We start from the raw sequence: 16,214 nt of genomic DNA on the forward strand, positions 1-16,214 counted from the left end.
CTGAGCTAAATCCCCAGCCCCTCTTTTTTTAAGTGAATAAAGTTAAGATGGTGACCAAAGGTATCATAACCATAATTTCAGCTCACAATCTCTTTTTGTTAAAAAAAAAAAATTGAAACTATGGTGACAATATTGAAACACCTGATGTAATTCTTATCAGAGATTGCTGGTCCTATGCATATTTCTAGCAATCTGCATTGACCAAGCAAGTCCATCAACTCTTCTGTGTAAAATATAAAAAATAGCCTTATTGATTAAGACATCAATCTTACATAAAAAGACACTCCAGAGTGCTTGCACTTTATAATAATTGAGGTACTATTAAGAACTATGTTGTCTGTACCAAAATATATCTGACATACATTCATACTTAAATTAAGAATCAAGCTTCTTGATTTTAGTATAGTAATTATGTAGAGATATCTTCACTTGTAATTTTAAAAGAACATGAGAATATGCTACAAAATGTTCTGTATTTTGTTTTCAAGGTCGGTTAAATGGAGATGAACAGAGCAAACACAACCTCAGGAAGTCAGGTTATTATGAAATCCTCACTTCTGCAGATCTGGTCTATGAAAATATGCACCCATGGGATCAGAGCGATCCTTTAGTAAGCTGGTCTAATGAGGAGCTTTGGATATAGATACCCCCCAGGATAGCAGAGGCATTGGGATTCGTGTGTGATGACCTCTTTCAGCAGCCCTGCACCTGTCATGAAGTAACACCTGGGCATCTTCCAATAGTTGATGCTTCCTGAGCTAAAACCTGTTTTATTCTACCTTCACTTCCTGGTGATGCAGCTTCTGTCTTAAATATCCCAGGTGGGATATTATTGATTGTTGTTCCTCTTGAAACCAACAAGGTAACAGAGTGTCCCTTACCAAATGCTTTGGAAATGAGGACAGATATTCTACTAAAAGATATTCTTCATTTTATGACAAAAAGATGAGAATGCATGCATAAGATGAAGAGAAATAAGGCCCCAGTGACTCTCCCATCCAATATCTCTCATCCTTTTGGAACATTCTCCTAAATATTTGTGTCCACACTCAATCACTCTATCCACAAGAACAGATCTAATATACTTCTTATGAGAAATCAGCACTTTGTAAAACATGATGAGACTTACAAAATATATTTACCTTTATTTTCATGCTACAAAATGGATGTGATGAGTGTAACTATTGGTAGGGCTCTCACAAATAAATGGACAAGAATTAACAACAGAGTTTGTTCTCACGTTTCCAGAGGTTAACGTCCAAAGACCAAGGTGTCTACAGAGGTGGGTATCTAATGTATTTTCATGCACTTCTGTCCATATATTTTAATATTTTGTCCCATTTTTATCAGGCTTTTTAACAGCATGGAATCTACAAACCAAACTGTCTTTGAATTCATTTTCCTGGACTGACAGAGGATCCAGAACCTGCAGCCCGTAGTGTTCTTCAGCCTCTTCCTATCCATGTACCTGGTCACCATCTTGGGAAACCTGCTCATCATCCTGGCCGTCAGCTCTGACTCCCACCTCCACACGCCCATGTACTTCTTTCTCTCCAGTCTGTCCTTCACTGACACCTGTATGAGCACAACCACAATCCTAAAGATGCTGGTGAAAATCCCAGCATAGGATCAGGGCATCACTTACACGGTCTGCCTCACTCAGGCTGGTTTTGTCACTGTTTGGGGATTCTGGGAAAACTGCCTCCTGGCAGTGATGGCCTATGACTGCCCTATGACCATCTGTCACCGCTCAGGTATATCATCATGAATTCTCACGTTTGTGGTCTGCTGTCTCTGTTCTCTCTGTTACTTAGCATTGTGGATGCCCTGCCCCAGAGCCTGATGCTGCCTCAGCTGTCCTTCTTTACAGATCTGAGAATCCCCAACTTCTTCTGTGAAATTACCCAGATTATCAAACTTTCCTGCTCTGATACTATCTTTCTTTACACCCTGATATACGTTACTGCTTGCATATTTGGTGGTATTCCTATCTCTGGAATTATTTTCTCTTACATTCATATTGTATCCTCTGTTATGAGAGTGCCATCGTTGGAAGGAAAGTATAAAACCTTTTCCACCTATGGATCCCATTTATCAGTTATTTCCTTACTTTATGGGACAAGTTTTGGGGTGTACATTGGGTCCACAGTTATAGATTCACCAAGGAAGCTGCAGTGGCTTCAGCGATGTATTCTGTGGTACCTCTAACACTGAATCCCTTTATCTATAGTTTGAGAAACAAGGAAATGAAGGAAGCTTTGAGGAGACTCATTAGTAGAATAGCTGTTCTTTTTTGATGAGTCATTTCCTTTGGACTTTTGTTCCTAGGGTTAGACAAGGAGAAAACATCCCTGTTATCCCATTCTGCTAAGTGACCATGTAATTTAATGACCAAGTATATTGTAACTCTGCTTGAAACAAGACATTGCTTTTGTGTATAGCTCTGTGATGTTTGACACAGTATTTAAATTCTCCAGACAGTTACTTGTTCATGTTTCATGGAAACAAAGCCTGAAATAAGAACTGTAATTTTAGCAAATGTTTTGTGCATGCTTTAATAGTTGGAGAAAGTACACAGGTTAGGATGTTATTTAAGTAAAACTTCACTCGTATCTATAGAATGGTTTCCACCTGACCACGCAGTTAGGGCTATGTGAATTGCATCCTAGTGAATCCTACTGTGAAAAGGAGTGGACACTCACAGTGTGCAAAGCAACTACTGAGACCTGTAAACTGGTAAATAATTTTATTTCTGATGCCATAATACCCACCATATTCAGGATGATATTGTACTTTGTGTGCTATTTGAAATTGGTTAGTGATCATTCTCAACTGTAATAAGGAAAAAAACCTCAAAACCTTAACATAAAACATAAATGCCCTCAACAATAGTTGCCTTTCAGTGCAATGATTTGGAGGTAAGGAACACACTGGAACAGTGAGTATGGCTTCATTCTAATTCCCATGAGCTATCTTCAGCCAAGGACTGGTTCTCCTTCAGGTCGCCAGGTGATTATGGTGAATTCAGCTATACCTGGTAATGATGCCAAACACAAAACTCTGATGGTCTTGGTCCACTGATAATTAACTTTCCCATGGATCATCTGGACCACATGTCTGTAATGAACAGTGGCCCTCAAAGTATGCTCAGATCCCTTCCCACTAACAACTGACTTCATTATATGGCATATCATATAAGTGATGTCTATTGTTCAGGAGAAGGGGATTTGAAGAGGAAGGACTGCTGGATTCTACAGGTTGGCCCTAAATGTGGTCACATGTTTCTTTACAAGAAAGAGTGGGATTACACTGAGAAAAGATGAGTTGATTTAACCATGGAGGCCGTGATTGGATGACCAGCCAGTATTTGATTATTAGCATTTGATTACTTCACCCTGCAAGACTCATTTTCACTCTCGTGCATGTGTATTACTTCTGCAGATGTCCCTACACAATTTGTTACTTAAATGAGCCCATAAGGGTTCAAATTTACTAGCTGAATTCCCTGTCTTATCATTTTTCCCATCCTTGTTTTTCAGAATGAGTCAGTTGGGTTTGGATATTATTCATTTTTTTCAATATTTAGCTGTTTCACATCTTTTTATTAATACATGTTTGCAGTACATGCATTATACAATCATCTTGGGGAGTGGGTATATGTATATAAAACAGCTCTTTTCATTTTTTGTCCACTTCTCTTCCCTCCCCCATGACTTCCTAACATTCTGCTTTTTATATGATGACATTAAAAATTAAGAGCTTTTTAAGTGCAAGTTAGTAACACAGAATGTAAGGATTTGGGGGGTGCGTGTATGAAATATATCTTGATTATTTGATTTTCTATCCCATTATCCCACTGCTATGGTTGAGACACTGTGTCAGCTTGAGAACTGAGAAGTTTAGAAGCTTAACTAAGTGACTCAGCAGGGGGCCAGGGTCCTCACTTTGTAAACATCCTCAGTTTGTGGGAGAGGAGGGCGTAGACATGGTGTGGGCAGACACCCGGCATCTAATGTAAGGGAAGGAAAGAGGCTTGCTTTCCTCCTTTTGCTCTTATTGCCTTTGCTGTCTTCTGCCACCTTGAAATGTTGCCCCTGTATCATGCTACCCCGCCTTAGAGAAAACCAATGATGCACTGAAACCTCCACAAACTGTGAACTGAATGAACATTTCCTTCCTTAATTTTGCATGCTGGGTATTTTGTCTCAGCAACAAGAGGAAAGTGACCAAGACATCCACTCTCTCTTTCCTCCTCCTTCCACTAACACCCTCCTTCATTTCTAAAAATATACATTCTGTTTTCCTGTCAAGTCAGAATAGGAGCATTTCTGGTATTAATGAATTTCTGTAGTAATTTTTCTGACATCTTGAGTAAAACAGATTGAGTATTTTCTTCCGTGTCTTCTGAAGGAATAAAAGATACTATGCTACTCAGAGTGGAAATATTGACTGTAACTAGTACTGGACTGTATCTAAGACCTTGGTACTGTACTTAGTACTTTGGATTAAGCCTCGATCTTTTACATTGAATTAAAACCCCAGTATGTCTTTCTTCCTCTCTTTCTTCCTTTCTTCTTTCCTTTCTTTGTTTGTTTGTTTGTTTAGATAGGGTGTAGCTAAGTTGCTAAATTGCATGGACTGGACTCTAGCTCATGATTCTCCTTCTCATCCTTACAGAGTGCTGGGACTATATGTATGTTCCACTATGCCCAGCCTACTTATGACATTTTTTATGAGAGTAAAGTCAGTTCCATTGCACATGCACTTAGTCCACGTCAGCACTTACCTATCATTAGGGATCAGTAGCACAATTTATAACAGCTAAAGCTTGGGAACAGCCCATATATCCAGAAACAGAGGAATGGGTAAAGAAAACATGGTATTTACACAGTGCACTATTACTGTATCATAAAGATTAAACTTGAGTCATTTTTAAGAAAATGGATGCACCATGAGACCATAAGGTGAAGTGAAATAAATCAGACACAGAGGCTGGGGCTGGGGATTTAGCTCAGTGGCACAGCACCTGCCTGGCAAATGCAAGGTCGTGAGTTCGATTCCCGGTACCAGAGAAACAAAAACAAAACAAAACAGACACACAGGCTTCATTATTGTATAGCTTCTCTTATATAAGAAATCCAAATTATCAGAACTCCCCCAAAATTTAAAGACCCAATCCAAAAATGGGCATCTGAGATGAACACACATTTCCCATATGAAGAAGAACAAATCACAAATAAATATATTAAAAACTGTTCACCATCACTGGCCATTTAAGACATGTACATTAAAATAATGCTGAGATTCCATCTCACTCCAGAAAGATAGCTATTATCAATAAATCAATCAATAACAAATGATGGAGGGGCTATGGGGAAAAAGAAACCCTTCTCCACTGTTGGTGGGAGTGTAGACTGGTGCAACCACTGTGGAAATTAGTGTGGAGATTAATGAATGTGATCATTATGTATATCTAAATTGTATCAATAAAGTTAGCTAATTTAAATACATGAACGTTTAAAATAAAGAGTATGAAAGTGAAAAAACTAATTTCTGTTGTTGTATTTAGGTCAAAGACTTCAGTTTGCATTATACAGGTCTTCACCTCCTTGGTTAGGTTGATTCCCAGGGATTTAATTTTTTTTCAAAGCTACCATAAATGAAATTGCTTTTCAAATTTTTGGAAGGTTCACTATTGGTATACAGGAATTGATTTTTTATTGATTTTGTTTCCTGCCACATTGCTGCATTGTTTGTCATCTCTAAGGTCTTCTGATGGAGTTTTTTGGGTCATTTATGTGAAGGATGGTATCATCTGCAAATGAAGATAGTTTGAATTCCTTCAGCCCCATTTATATTACTTTTATATCCCATAACTACAGACTCAGAACAACTGGAATGTTCAAAAATGTCTCCAAGGAAGAATTTATGTAAGTACACTGTTGGCTTACTGGGTGAATTTGAAACATTATTCATATCATCAAACTTCAGAAGTCAGGAAACTGAATTCAGGAGTATTCTGAGCGTTGGTGAATGAAGGCGACTGTGGACCTGACAGATGAAAATTCAGGCTAAAGCCTGATGATATTGATCTCAGAAATATATGGAGGGAGGATTAAGGTGAGTGAGTAGAAAGAGAACCTTTGAGGGATATTGTTATGAAGGGAAGACACAACGAGATTGTAGCTGGAACAAGTTGAGAGTTACGGAGAGAATTTATTAAGTTTATTGATACAATTTAGATATACATAATGATCACATTCATCACACAGAACTTACAGCTGTACATGATATGTTTTTGTTCATCATTTTTCCCACCCCCTCTTCTCTCTTCAACCCTTCTTACCCTCCTTATTTACAAAGCTTTGTTTCCATTTTGTACTTCTTTTTCCTTAGTTTTTCTTCTCCCTTCCATCTCATCCCAATTCCCCTTTCTCTTTGAACAATTCTTTCCTTTTTCTCTTTTTTTATTTTAAAAATAAAAGAATGAAAACATAGTAACAAACAGGCATCCACTTACAAAATAGCACAAGAACAATACAAGCAATACTGAATTACAGACAAGGAGACAGGAAATTAACAATGGTTGCTGTATTACATATTGATAACTTCAAAGTGGTTACTCAGGAAAACAAATATAAACATGCAAGTTTGAATAATTCTTTCTGATTTCACAATATCTATTATACATTTGGGTTCTTATTTACACTTTCAGTTTCCCACACCAGAAAGACAATGCAATGTTTGCATTGCATTGTGTGTCTGATTTATTACACTTGAGTGTATAGTCTCAATGTCCATCCTTTTAGCTACAAATATCTCCGTTTGTCCTTTTTATAGCTGAATAATACTCCATTGTATAAAAATAAAAAGATACATCTTTTTTATCCATCCATCAGTTGATGGGCATTTGTTTGTTTACAAGATTTAGTTACTACAAATTGCACAGCTATAAATATGAGTGCACATATAACACTGTGATATGATGCTTTTAAATCTTTTGGAAAGATATGGAGAAGGGGAATAGCTGCTTCAAATGGAGACTCTAGTTTTAGCTTTTTGAGGAATCTCTACATAGATTTTCACAATGGCTGTTCCAGTCTACACTCCCACCAACAGTGGAGAACTGTTCCTTTTTCCCCACAGCCCCACCAGCATTTATTATTGGCTGATTTATTGATAATAGCCATTTTTTCTGGAGTGAGATTGAATCTCAGTATTGTTTTAATTTGCATATCTCAGATAATCAGTGATGTTGAAAATTTTTTCATATACTTATTTGCCATTTGTACTTCTTCTGAGAAGTATCTATTCATTTTAGATGCCCATACCTGATTTGATCTTTAAAATTGGGTCTAACTTTTTTCAATTCTTTATATGTTGCATGCACATAGTGACAAAGAGTCTCAAGGTCTTATTTTAACAAAGAATGACCTTGAAGCAAATAAAGATAAGGCCTATTAAAGGAAAGAGAAATATAAAGTAGCCAAACAATATTTTACATTCACTAAATTGTAAGGGTAACTAAAAATATTACCCTGTCTGGTGATGTGGAAATTCCAAATCACCTAGTGGGAGGGTCAGTTAATTCAACTATTTAGGAAAGGCTTGTTTTGGAATTACACACAAAAAAGAAAATGTATATGCATAAAGCTAATAATCTCACCCAAGAATGAAGCTGTCTTTCATTTCCATGTGGAGACATGACAGAGAACCTTAAATCTCTTAATAAACAATGTCAGAAAAAAATCTACCTAAACTTCATCAATATTAGAGGGACTACTTATTTTTTGTTACCATATATGATGTAAAAGTGGAGAACACTGTAAATTAATGTCTCACTGCTAAACTAAGTGACATGATGCAATAGCAGAAGCTCAAGGAGGAAAATAACAAAAATATAAAAATCATTCATCACCTTAGATTTATTCAGGCCACAAAAAGCAAACTGATGTAGTAAATTATTCAGGCACTTATAAAGGGTGACCATGATGCCCTATAGTCCTAAGAAATTAGTTTTGGGGATAAGTGTGTAAATATAAGTCATCAAAAACTGGTGGCATTAATTTGATATCTATCTCTACTTCTGCGTACCTTATAAGAATCTATAACACTATACTTGAAGCCAAGAAACTGGCATGTGTACCTTCTCTGCAAAGACCTCTGTCATACATAAGCGCCATTCTCCCTTTATATTATAAGTCCATAGTCACCACTGAGGGGAATCAGGATGTGGAAGAATTATTGTGACAGCCATCGTTTAACTCAAGTCAGGAGTGTATTTGGGTGACTCCATAGACAGGTCTATAATCAATGGACTGAGAGAAGAACATTGAGTTTCTGTTTCTGGCACTCTGTCAACATATGAAACCCAAGTATCATCCCAGAAGAGGCACCTCTGAATAAAGTCCTAATTTCTGAACCTATACATTCCCAACTTCTAAAGTCCTTATAATGAACAATACTCTTCCTTATTGTCTAAACATATTAGAACTGGGTTTTTTTCACCTATATAAAAAGACATGTTACAGTAGGAGGACATGCAGAAAAATGTTCCGTGTCATTAACCATTAATATATGCAAAGTAAAAGCTTGAGATCTCACTAGTAGAATGACTAAAAAACAGTGACATCAAATGCCATCCAAGAAACTGGATCCCTCATGCATTGTTCATGGAATTATAAAATAGTACAGCCATGCTCAGCCACAGTTGGGAAGTTTATTTTATTTTATTATTTTAAGCTTACTGGTACAATTTAGATATACACAATGATCATGTTTATTACAGGGAGTTTGTACCTGTATATGACATATCTTCATTCCTCTTTTTTTCCTAATCTCCTCCCTTCCCTTCAAGCCCTCTTTCCCTCTTTATTTACAAAGCTTTGTTTCCATTTCTATCCTTCTTTTATTGTTTTTTCCTCTTCCTTTCCTTCCTTTCTCCCACTCCCTCCCTAGTTCCCCTTTCTTTTGAACTATTTCCTCCTATTTTACTATACACTTTGGTCCTTATTTACACTTTTGGTTTCTCCCACCAGAGAAACAATGTGATATTCACACATGTGTGATCGATTTACTTCACTTAAGAATATGATCTCAAGGTGAATCCATTTACCTAGAAATGTCTCAAGTTTACCTTTATTAGAGTTTTTTCTTATGAGAGATGAAGGCATTTTCACCGATGAAGTCCAAAATCTCAAATATCACAAGACTATCTGAAACCTCTGAGGTATTATAATTGTGATATTTTTATAAATAATGAAACTGGGTAGGGTGGATGTTAGTATGACCACCATAGGATATTCTTCTCCTGGGACAACTCTCAATAATTTCTTAATGGAGTACGAAATTACTACTCCTGCCTCACAATAGGTGTACACAGTGGTACAACCCATGTAGCCCTAACTGTAGGGTACGCAGAAGCTGATCCCCAGACATTAACACAGCCTTGCTTAAACCTTTCTCAGCCTGTCCACCTGTTCCAATATTCCCTCTGAGACCCATCCGCACAGAATGCTAAAACTGAATGCCTAATTGAGGTGCTACTTCCATGAAGTCCAAGCACCAAGATGGAGTTTAGAGATTGAAGTCATTTGTCAGACAGCACGCCCCTGAAAAAACAGCAAAATCAGGTTTCAAGTCCCAGTTGAAGTGTATGCAAATATCACAGAGTCAAGCACTTAGGCTCCTCAGTATAATTGTAATTTGAATTTGTTCTAGAAACCAAAGCTCCAAGTCAATGACACAGTCACACAAAAGGTATTCCAACAATGAGATCTGTCAAGGCTGCCTTCATTTCTTTGTTCTTCAAACTGTAGATAAAGGGGTTCATCATTGGAGGGATCACAATGTACATCACTGAAGCCAGTACACTCTTAATGGAGGAGTCAGTAACAGCAGAACTCATATAGACTCCAAACCCTGTCCCATAGAACAAGGACACCACTGAGAGGTGAGACCCACAGGTGGAAAAAGCTTTATACCTTCCTCCCACTGTTGTGATCCTCAAGACAGAGGAGACAATTTGGATATAAGATAAAATAATCCCAAAAAGAGGTACACCAAAAAATATGATACCCACTAAATACACCAGCAGGTTATTGATGAAGGTATCAGAGCAGGCGAGCTTGATGACCTGAGCAAGTTCACAGAAGAAGTGAGGGATTTCCAGGTCTGTGCAGAAAGACAGCTGCAGCACCATCAGACTGTGGAGCAGGGCATGTAGAGTGCTAATAAACAGGGAAAGTAGAATCAGCAGGGCACAGAGGTGGGGATTCATGATGACCATGTACCTCAGAGGATGACAAATGGCCACATAGCGGTCATAGGCCATCACTGCAAGGAGACAATTTTCCAAGCCATTAAAAACCAAAGCAAAGGAGGCCTGAGAGAGGCAGCCTGTGTAAGTGATGCTCCGATCCTGTGCTTGGATGCTCACCAGCATTTTGGGAATAGTGGTAGTGCTTGTACATATGTCAGTGAAGGACAGACTGGAGAGGAAGAAGTACATGGGGGTGTGCAGGTGGGAGTCAGAGCTGATCGCCAGGATGATGAGCAGGTTCCCAAGCACTGTGACCAGGTACGTGGACAGGAACAGGCTGAAGATGAGGGGCTGCAGTTCTGGGTCATTTGTCAGTCCCAAAAGACGGAATTCTAAAATAGCTGTTTGGTTAGCGGGTTTCATGTTACTGGTTAATCTCGTGGAAAAAATGGTGTGAAAATAAAATAAAATGTCTTGTTTCTAGACAAGGAGCAGTATGACATGGTGACTTGTTAGAAAGGAAAATTCTTGGTATTGTTGTAGTCTTACTGATGACAGCATATGGGAATGAAAACCAATGCTTCCAATGGATTTTATATATCTAAAAATTGAAAAGCAATGTTTTTCCAAAGAAAAATGACCTTCTTGCATATATTATGGAACCAGAAGAATATTCAGATATTTTTGTCACTGATTCCATCCATTCCTCTTCTCTCTCCTCCTCCTCCTCCTTTAACGTCCACACCCTCTACTGAACACCAACACTTTTTCACACATTGTGGTAAGTGCCGAGACTGTAAGAAATAAGACATATAATTTCCACAAGAGTCCATGCTTTCAATAAAAATAGGGGTGAGAATGAATTTGTCAGATGCGTCTTCTAAAGCCATGGTCTGTAATGTTAGCATGCCTCAGATCATCTGAAGGGCTTGTCAAATACAGTCAAGCTAGTTGACACTATCAGCCCAATGGACGTGAAAGCCAGGAGAACATACAATGGAATAAAGTACTCCATTCGCGTTTGTCAAAGACTGAGTCAGAACTCAGACTGTCTGGCTGCTGGATGGATTCCTATGACCAATATCTGCTAATGTTTGTGGACAGCACAAAACCAGCATTGTTAAATGATCACAGAGGTCTTCACATTTTCCAATATAGTTTTAATCATGAACAAATATTTTTTTGTTTCCCTTGCTCACTTTCACTACTTCTACAATCATGAGTTGGGGGAGATCCACCCAGGTGGATTTGAACAATAATTTTAAAATGTTTCTTTTAACTTCAAGCCCATAAGACTCTCCCTGAACATGCAAGAAATCTGCTTTAGTAATAAATTCTAGAAGTGAGTCACCATCTTAATAACACTTTCTGTCCCATCCTAAAGGAACTTCTTTCCCTAGTGAGAGAGGTAGCATATCATTACACAAAATAGATAAATACTAGCCACATGAGGGAAAGAATGGAATATAGAGCCTCCTATGGAGACAGATTAAAAGAAAAACCGATTTGTTATCCTTTAGATGACAGAGATGTACAAGATGACACAGATTTAGATAATCAGGTTTCCTAACAGGAGGGTTCCCGCAGAGCATCATTCTTTCTCTCCTGGGGAAGACAGGAGCAGTATGATGCTGATCATCATTTGAGGTCATATTAGAGACACACACTCTAAGTTTAATCCAAGATCTAGCATTTGCTCTTTAAATGAGGAAAAGTCTAAAACTAGTTCAGAAGCCATGGTGTCTTCATTTACTTAAGGAAACTACCCGATGAATGTGTTCTTTAGATGTAGTTTGATATTCATGTCTCAGTTTATAATTCTGCATCACATTGTGTGTCTTAAATACACATAGTTTTTACTTGTGTAATTATGCCTCAGTAAATTTGGGAGGAAACTGTGTGTGGATGTTTTAATTGGTGAGAAATGGATACAACAAAGCAGTCAGCACCGTGCTGGGCAGTAGGAGTCCTGGTACTGACCTTTCCCATTGTGTACATGACAGTAGAAACTGGTGCTGTTCATGCATTAGAAGGAATAGATGCCTGGAACCGGTGAGGAAATAAAGACAGAACATCTCCAGTTTAGTAAATGCACACTTCAGGGAAGAGTTTATGTGCTGGACCTACTGCTGATAACATTGGTTTGTAGAAAACTATAAAAAGAGGCATCAATGGTACCAGTATTCATTTGGCATGACTATGTAATATGTAACAATGAAAATGAATTAAATGGTAAATGCATTGCACATAGGAATCACAAAGCTATGGCTACCTAAACTAGGAAAAAGGTATATGTAGATAGTATTCCTTGAGAAAACTGGAACTCTTTTAACCTACCCAGATAATGTGTTTTATTAAAGATTATTGAGGTATGATGGAAAGTAAAGCCATGGGGGTCAGGGTTCATCAGTCACCAGTTAAAAACTAATATTCTTCATGAATGGGAAGGGGATTTGAAAAAGAAACAAGCTGCATTATGTCCATGTACCCACTCCATACCCACTCGCTTCACTGATGATTGCAAACTGCATGCACTGCGAACATGTACTAATAAAAATAACATAAAATACATTGTATCATAGGATAAAAACTCACATACTTCACCATTTTTCCTTTAGATATCTTCAGTGCAAAAATATTAGAGACATACTTCAAACCTCCATTTTATATTCTTGATAAAATTGATTTTTTATTTCCCCAGGGAAGCTACCACCCTCACATGACATACATTATTCTGTTCACTTTTCATCAAATTAATATTATTTTTTCAAATAATAAAAACTGCATAATGTTGTATTTGGTAAGATTTATATAAATATAATCTTACAGCATACGCCATTTGTAAGTGATGCTCTTTGGTAATTTTAAAAATTAGTTTTATCATATTTAGCCCTTCATAAATTTTTACTATTAGAGCATCCCACTGTCTTGTCACAATACAATTTACTGCCCCTAAATGATAAGTATGACTTTTAACATATAGGTAGATGATGGTAGATAGATACAGAATAATGATAGGCATAGATAGATGATAGATGATAGATAGATGACAATGATATAGATGATAGATGATTAATAGATATAGACAGATAGATGATAGATGATAGATAGATAGATGACAATGATATAGATGATGATTGATATAGACAGATAGATGATAGATAGATGATTGATAGATAGATAGATAGATAGATAGATAGATAGATAGATAGACAGACCCAATAGAAAGGTAGGTAGATAGATATGATTACGTGTACACTATGGAGATGTACATGGGGAATCCCACTACATTCATGGTGTCATATTGTGGAGAAAGGAAAAAGGAATGCAGGAGCATATAGTTTATAAATTGTGTATACTTATTACTTTATCTTAAAAGATCTAAAACAATAGTATAAAGTCCCAACTTTTAATTCTAAAATGAGTTGAAGATATTGTTATTATTATTAGATGTTATTAACTATAGTGTCTCTGTTGTTCTTTTGTTTTGTTTTGTTTTTTGTTTGTTTGTTTTTTTTGGTTTTTCTCCGGTACCAGGAACCGAACTCAAGACCTTGCGCTTGCCAGGTAGGTGCTTTGCCGCTGAGGTAAATCCCCAGCCCCCCTGTGTTGTTCTTATATGAACTGTTTGGGAGTTTTAGAAAGCAAGATAGGCGAAGGCAGTACCTCTGTGTCTCTACCTTTTTACTCAGATTCCTCAGATTCCTCACATCACTCACCAGCATAGAACAAAGGCTTTCTGTACAATGGTGAATCAAAACTACTAGGATAAATCAAGGAGCTTATTGCTATGAGCTGATTTCTGTACCCCCTAAAAATCATCTTTATCTGTAATTGCCTATGGTAGTTAGAGAATACATTAAAAAACTATTTAAGTTAGAATATGTTCAGTAAGGTGAAGCATAGTCTGATAGGACTGGTATCTCTATAAGAAGACATTAGGACAAACACATAAACACACACACATACACACGCACATGCACACACACATGAACACTTTGAAGACACATGGAGAAGATGGCCAGCTACAAGCCAAAGAGAGAAACCAACCTTGCTGGCATGTCTATCTTTAAACTTCTAGATTCTGCAACTGGGAGGGAAAAAATTCTGTTGTTAAGTCACCCAATCTGTGGTCTTTTGTTTCAGCAGCCCTAGCAACTAATTGCCAAGTGAAAGTGCTTCCTCGGAACAATCCCCAAATCTTCTGATAAACTTCAGGGTATTCTAGGAGTCACTGTGTCCAAGGGGCACCCATCCTTATGGAAAGTAGGAGACGAGTAGGAAGAGAACTGCATCAATATTGGAGCAAAGGAAGGCTTCCCGTGAATGAAATTTAAGCAGAATACCTGTCCTTATATCTGAATTATCCTGTAGGTGACTGGCTTCACTGAGAATAATGGTCAGCACCTCCGGGATGTTGAAGGCAAGAGATGAATTCTCAGCACTGGTAGACAAATCCCTGAGGCAGGAGGCTATTTGTCAGGAAGGATCATCTTGAAAGAAGGCTCAGGTATTGCTTCCTGTGAGACCAGGCTATGGAGTGACTCGGTCACAGGCTGAATCCTACAGTCTTTTCATCCCTGAGGTGCTCAATATCCAAAGCTCCTCATTAGAGTAGCTATTTCCTCTACATTATTGTCCCAGGAGTGTGTGTCCTTGAAGAGTATAGAAGAGAATAATTCAGGATTGCTGATCTGATCTCTGATGTCCTGTGCACCTCCTCCAGTTCTCTCCATGGTTCATGCTCCCCTCCACTCCCCGGACCTTTCACACATAACATATGTCACTCGTCTGAGACATTTCAATCTTTCATTTTTGTTATAAACAAAATCACTCACAATATTAGAAGGTTTGATTCAACGTTAGGTGTGAAAATAGAGGGGTATGGGGGAGTAACTATGAGCCTCAGGTGCTCAGGAGCTTCAGTGACTGGCTCAGGAGGGGAGAAACTTTACCACCCAGCTCCCACCATCACAGGAGTGATCATGAGCCCCAGTGAGCGTCAGGAATTTGTGAGTTGCTGGGGAGGGTAGAAACTCTAACCCCAAATCCCCACCATCACAGGAAAAACAGTGAGCCTTGGGAACATTGGTGAGCCATGTGGAAGGAGAGAAACCCCACCCACCACCCTTCTGACATCCAGGAAGCCTCAGTCTGGAGGAATCCTCGTGAATGGTCCATATCCTACACTGCAGGTTGGGAAGCCAGCATGGGAAACACTCCGAGCATGGCAACAGTCTTGTCCAGAGGAACCCAGGGTAAATCACCGCTAACAAAGGGGAACATTTGGCATGCAGACTCCTAATTTACAATTGGTTCTGTTCTACAACTATAGACTTCACTTCTATGGTCTAAAGTACAAAATTAAGAGTTACCAGAATTGGAAAGTTTCTAAATTGTGCTTATTATTATCTGTACTACTGTAACCAGTGTGCCATATCTGTTTTAATCAGCTCTTCTCCCTGTGTAACAATATTGGGAAGCTCTGGGGTAATAACCTCACCACAGCTCCACACCAAAAGACTGGGGACTGAGCCAACCAGGCACCAATGTCCCACTCTCAATTAATTGGGAAGGTAGGATCTTGGGACAGACACCAATCAAGAATCTTCTACACACAGAAGATATCCTTGTAGTACAGACCACTCCTGGAGAAGCCTTGATATTAGTTATATAGCTACCTGCTAACAAAACTCACAAGGATCACTACAGAAAACAAACTAAAAAAAAATCTATTTGAAATAGAAAATGTCAAAACAAAGGAGCAAAATGCAATCTTAGACTTGCTGCTCAGGCAAAACAAAATCCAGGAGACATCAACACAGAAGAAATTCGAAGTCACACACCTGAAATTTCTGAAATTATAGCAACTGAAATGAAGAAACAACTCCATCAGGCTATAGAGGAAATCAGATCAGAAATAATCTTTCAAGTAAGAAAAGAAATAACAATT

At 38.1% G+C, this 16,214-nt stretch overlaps 2 protein-coding genes and 1 pseudogene across 2 annotated transcripts in view; 1 reads left to right on the forward strand and 2 right to left on the reverse strand.

Moving 5' to 3' along the window:
- LOC102004985 (olfactory receptor 7G2-like) overlaps nt 1-16,214 on the reverse strand; it is a 50,108-nt gene that overhangs the window by 11,076 nt on the left and 22,818 nt on the right. The gene's annotated exons all lie outside the window — the stretch shown is intronic.
- Nucleotides 48-2,297, forward strand: LOC102011370 (annotated as a pseudogene).
- Nucleotides 9,749-10,705, reverse strand: LOC102004653 (olfactory receptor 7G2-like). Its single transcript, XM_005413097.1, has one exon. The coding sequence runs from the start codon at nt 10,682-10,684 to the stop codon at nt 9,749-9,751; it is 936 nt and encodes a 311-aa protein (XP_005413154.1). The 5' UTR covers nt 10,685-10,705.

The sequence above is a fragment of the Chinchilla lanigera genome, unplaced genomic scaffold, assembly GCF_000276665.1.
Source record: "Chinchilla lanigera isolate Chin_1 unplaced genomic scaffold, ChiLan1.0 scaffold00162, whole genome shotgun sequence".
NCBI lineage: Eukaryota > Metazoa > Chordata > Mammalia > Rodentia > Chinchillidae > Chinchilla > Chinchilla lanigera.